The following is a 2,500-nucleotide window of genomic DNA, read 5'->3' on the forward strand; positions in this document are numbered from 1 at the left end:
GTGTGTGTGTCTGTGTGTGTGTGTGTCTGTCTGTGTGTGTGTGTGTGTCTGTGTGTGTGTGTCTGTCTGTGTGTGTGTGTCTGTGTGTGTGTCTGTGTGTGTCTGTCTGTGTGTGTGTGTGTGTGTGTGTCTGTCTGTGTGTGTGTGTGTCTGTGTGTGTGTGTGTCTGTGTGTGTGTGTGTGTGTGTGTGTGTGTGTGTGTCTGTCTGTGTGTGTGTGTCTGTCTGTGTGTGTGTGTGTCTGTGTGTGTGTGTGTGTCTGTCTGTGTGTCTGTGTGTGTGTGTGTCTGTCTGTGTGTGTGTGTGTCTGTCTGTGTGTGTGTGTCTGTCTGTGTGTGTGTGTCTGTGTGTGTGTGTGTGTCTGTCTGTGTGTGTGTGTGTGTGTGTGTGTCTGTGTGTGTGTGTGTCTGTCTGTGTGTGTGTGTGTCTGTCTGTGTGTGTGTCTGTCTGTGTGTGTGTGTGTCTGTCTGTCTGTGTGTGTGTCTGTCTGTGTGTGTGTGTGTGTCTGTGTGTGTGTGTGTCTGTCTGTGTGTGTGTGTGTGTCTGTCTGTGTGTGTGTGTGTGTGTGTCTGTCTGTCTGTGTGTGTGTCTGTCTGTGTGTGTGTGTGTGTCTGTCTGTGTGTGTGTGTGTGTGTGTGTGTGTGTGTGTGTGTGTGTGTGTGTGTGTGTGTTGCTCTCACCTGGTTACTATCCACCTTGTATCCGTGTTTGAGGGCGAATGTTTTGCCCAGAGAGATGTTGATGGCGTAGCCCACGATGGCCACGGCGAACGCATCGCCGATGACCTGAGAGAACAGCGAGGCGTCCGGAGCTCGAGGGGCTTTGAGTCTGCAGCCGGGGGCACAGAGCAGAACCGTCGGGTTCTACAGAGCAGAACCGTCGGGTTCTCATCACCTCCATCCGCCACAGCAGCTCCACAAGGCGCTCATGGAGGAGGTTCACGTCTCCAGACGTTCACCGTGGTGGGTGGAATGTGGGGGCATTGTTGACTTCGGCGAAGTCGCCGATACAGAGCGTCACGCGTTGGAATGTCTCGTTTTGAAACCTCGAGTTTTAGAGATTTGGCCATCGCTATCTTTGCAACCAGTGAGATGGAAATGACCATGAAGGGAGTGAGGAGGAGTGACGTCATACAGTCACCTGTAGCCCCGCCCCTAAAGCGCCCCCTGCTTCATGGTCTGTGTGATTCTCAATGATCATAATTTACTTAATGAACATCATGCTGTATAGAAGAAGACTTGAAACTAGAGACTGAGACATAAACTCATGTTTACAATATTTACTGAGACGCATTGACTTCTATACAACCAGAGGAGTCGCCCCCTGGTGGTTACACACACACACACACTTAAGGAGCTTAACTCACCCACTGGGAATCTCCCCGACCACGTCCACGCTGTATTTACTGGTGAGTCCACAGAAGTGGGTGATGGCTGTCGCTGCTATGATCTGTTGGCGGGAGGTGAGCCGTTACTTCTCACCAGAGAGCAGCGAGCGGTCCGGAGGCTGAGCGGAGGACCCACCACGATGAGCTCGATGGGGATGGGAAGAGGCAGCTTCTGCCTGTAGCAGCCGTTGATCTCTTTGACCACGATGAGGACAGACAGAGCAACCAGGCTGACCACCAGCTCTGGCACTCTAGTCTGTGGCAGCAGCCGGCAAATATCCACCAGAGTCTGAGGAGACGAGTGGAGGAGACAAGGATGGAGTGGGGGGGGGGGGGGGGGGGGGGGGACATCAGGTTCCATTGTAGAAGGCAACAGGAGGAGGTGAGAGTGGTGGACCTGAACACCCAGAAGCGATTTATACATTTCGTGGACAGAGCCTGCCCCCTGCTGGTTGGTTCACGGTACTGCATGCGTTGCTCTGGGGGATGTGGTGGATGTCTTCAGAGAGGTGGACTCCGTGTGATGATGAAAGATGCTCATGAACTAGAACATCGTTCATATGCAATCCTACCAAGAGTTACTATTCATTCCGGTTTCATCATCTAAACTGTGTTTGTAAAACACATAAATTAACTCTTGTTGCTGGACTTTTGTGTAACTGAAGGATATCATAGACCCGCTGTCTGAGGACACGGTACATTGATGTTTTTATAACCGTTATCACTTTTCTTTGCACCTTGTCTCGAATGTTTTATGTACATCAGACAATCCCCAGCGTCAGCCTCAGTCTGAGAGAGACTCACATAGAGGAGGGCGAGAGGCCCCGTGAAGCGAGCCGGCGTCACTCCAAACAGGTACTTGAGCTGGGACACGCACACGTGGCACGCCGACGCCGTCGTGTAGCCGCGGATCAGCGGCTCCGACAGGTACGTGACCACGAAGCCGAACCTCACCACGCCCAGCAGGATCTGAGGAGGGGGGAGGAGCCATGATGCTGCCTCTTCATCTCAGAGAGAGAGAGAGAGAGAAAGAGAGAGAGAGACAGAATAGAATAGAATAGAATATACACTTTTATTAATCCCCAAGGGGAAATTAGTTCTCTGCATTTAACCC

General features: G+C 51.9%; 1 protein-coding gene across 1 annotated transcript in view; it reads right to left on the bottom strand.

The window, feature by feature from the left end:
• Positions 1 to 2,500, bottom strand: part of LOC130203048 (solute carrier family 26 member 6-like) — a 44,453-nt gene that overhangs the window by 32,551 nt on the left and 9,402 nt on the right. The window contains exons 5-8 of the mRNA XM_056428940.1: positions 2,191 to 2,355; positions 1,523 to 1,675; positions 1,366 to 1,448; positions 680 to 827 (exon numbers count right to left, since the gene is read on the bottom strand). Of these exons, the coding sequence (XP_056284915.1) occupies positions 680 to 827; positions 1,366 to 1,448; positions 1,523 to 1,675; positions 2,191 to 2,355 (549 nt within the window). The remainder of the gene's footprint in view (positions 1 to 679; positions 828 to 1,365; positions 1,449 to 1,522; positions 1,676 to 2,190; positions 2,356 to 2,500) is intronic.

The sequence above is a fragment of the Pseudoliparis swirei genome, chromosome 12 (genome assembly GCF_029220125.1).
Source record: "Pseudoliparis swirei isolate HS2019 ecotype Mariana Trench chromosome 12, NWPU_hadal_v1, whole genome shotgun sequence".
NCBI classification, from domain to species: Eukaryota; Metazoa; Chordata; class Actinopteri; order Perciformes; family Liparidae; genus Pseudoliparis; species Pseudoliparis swirei.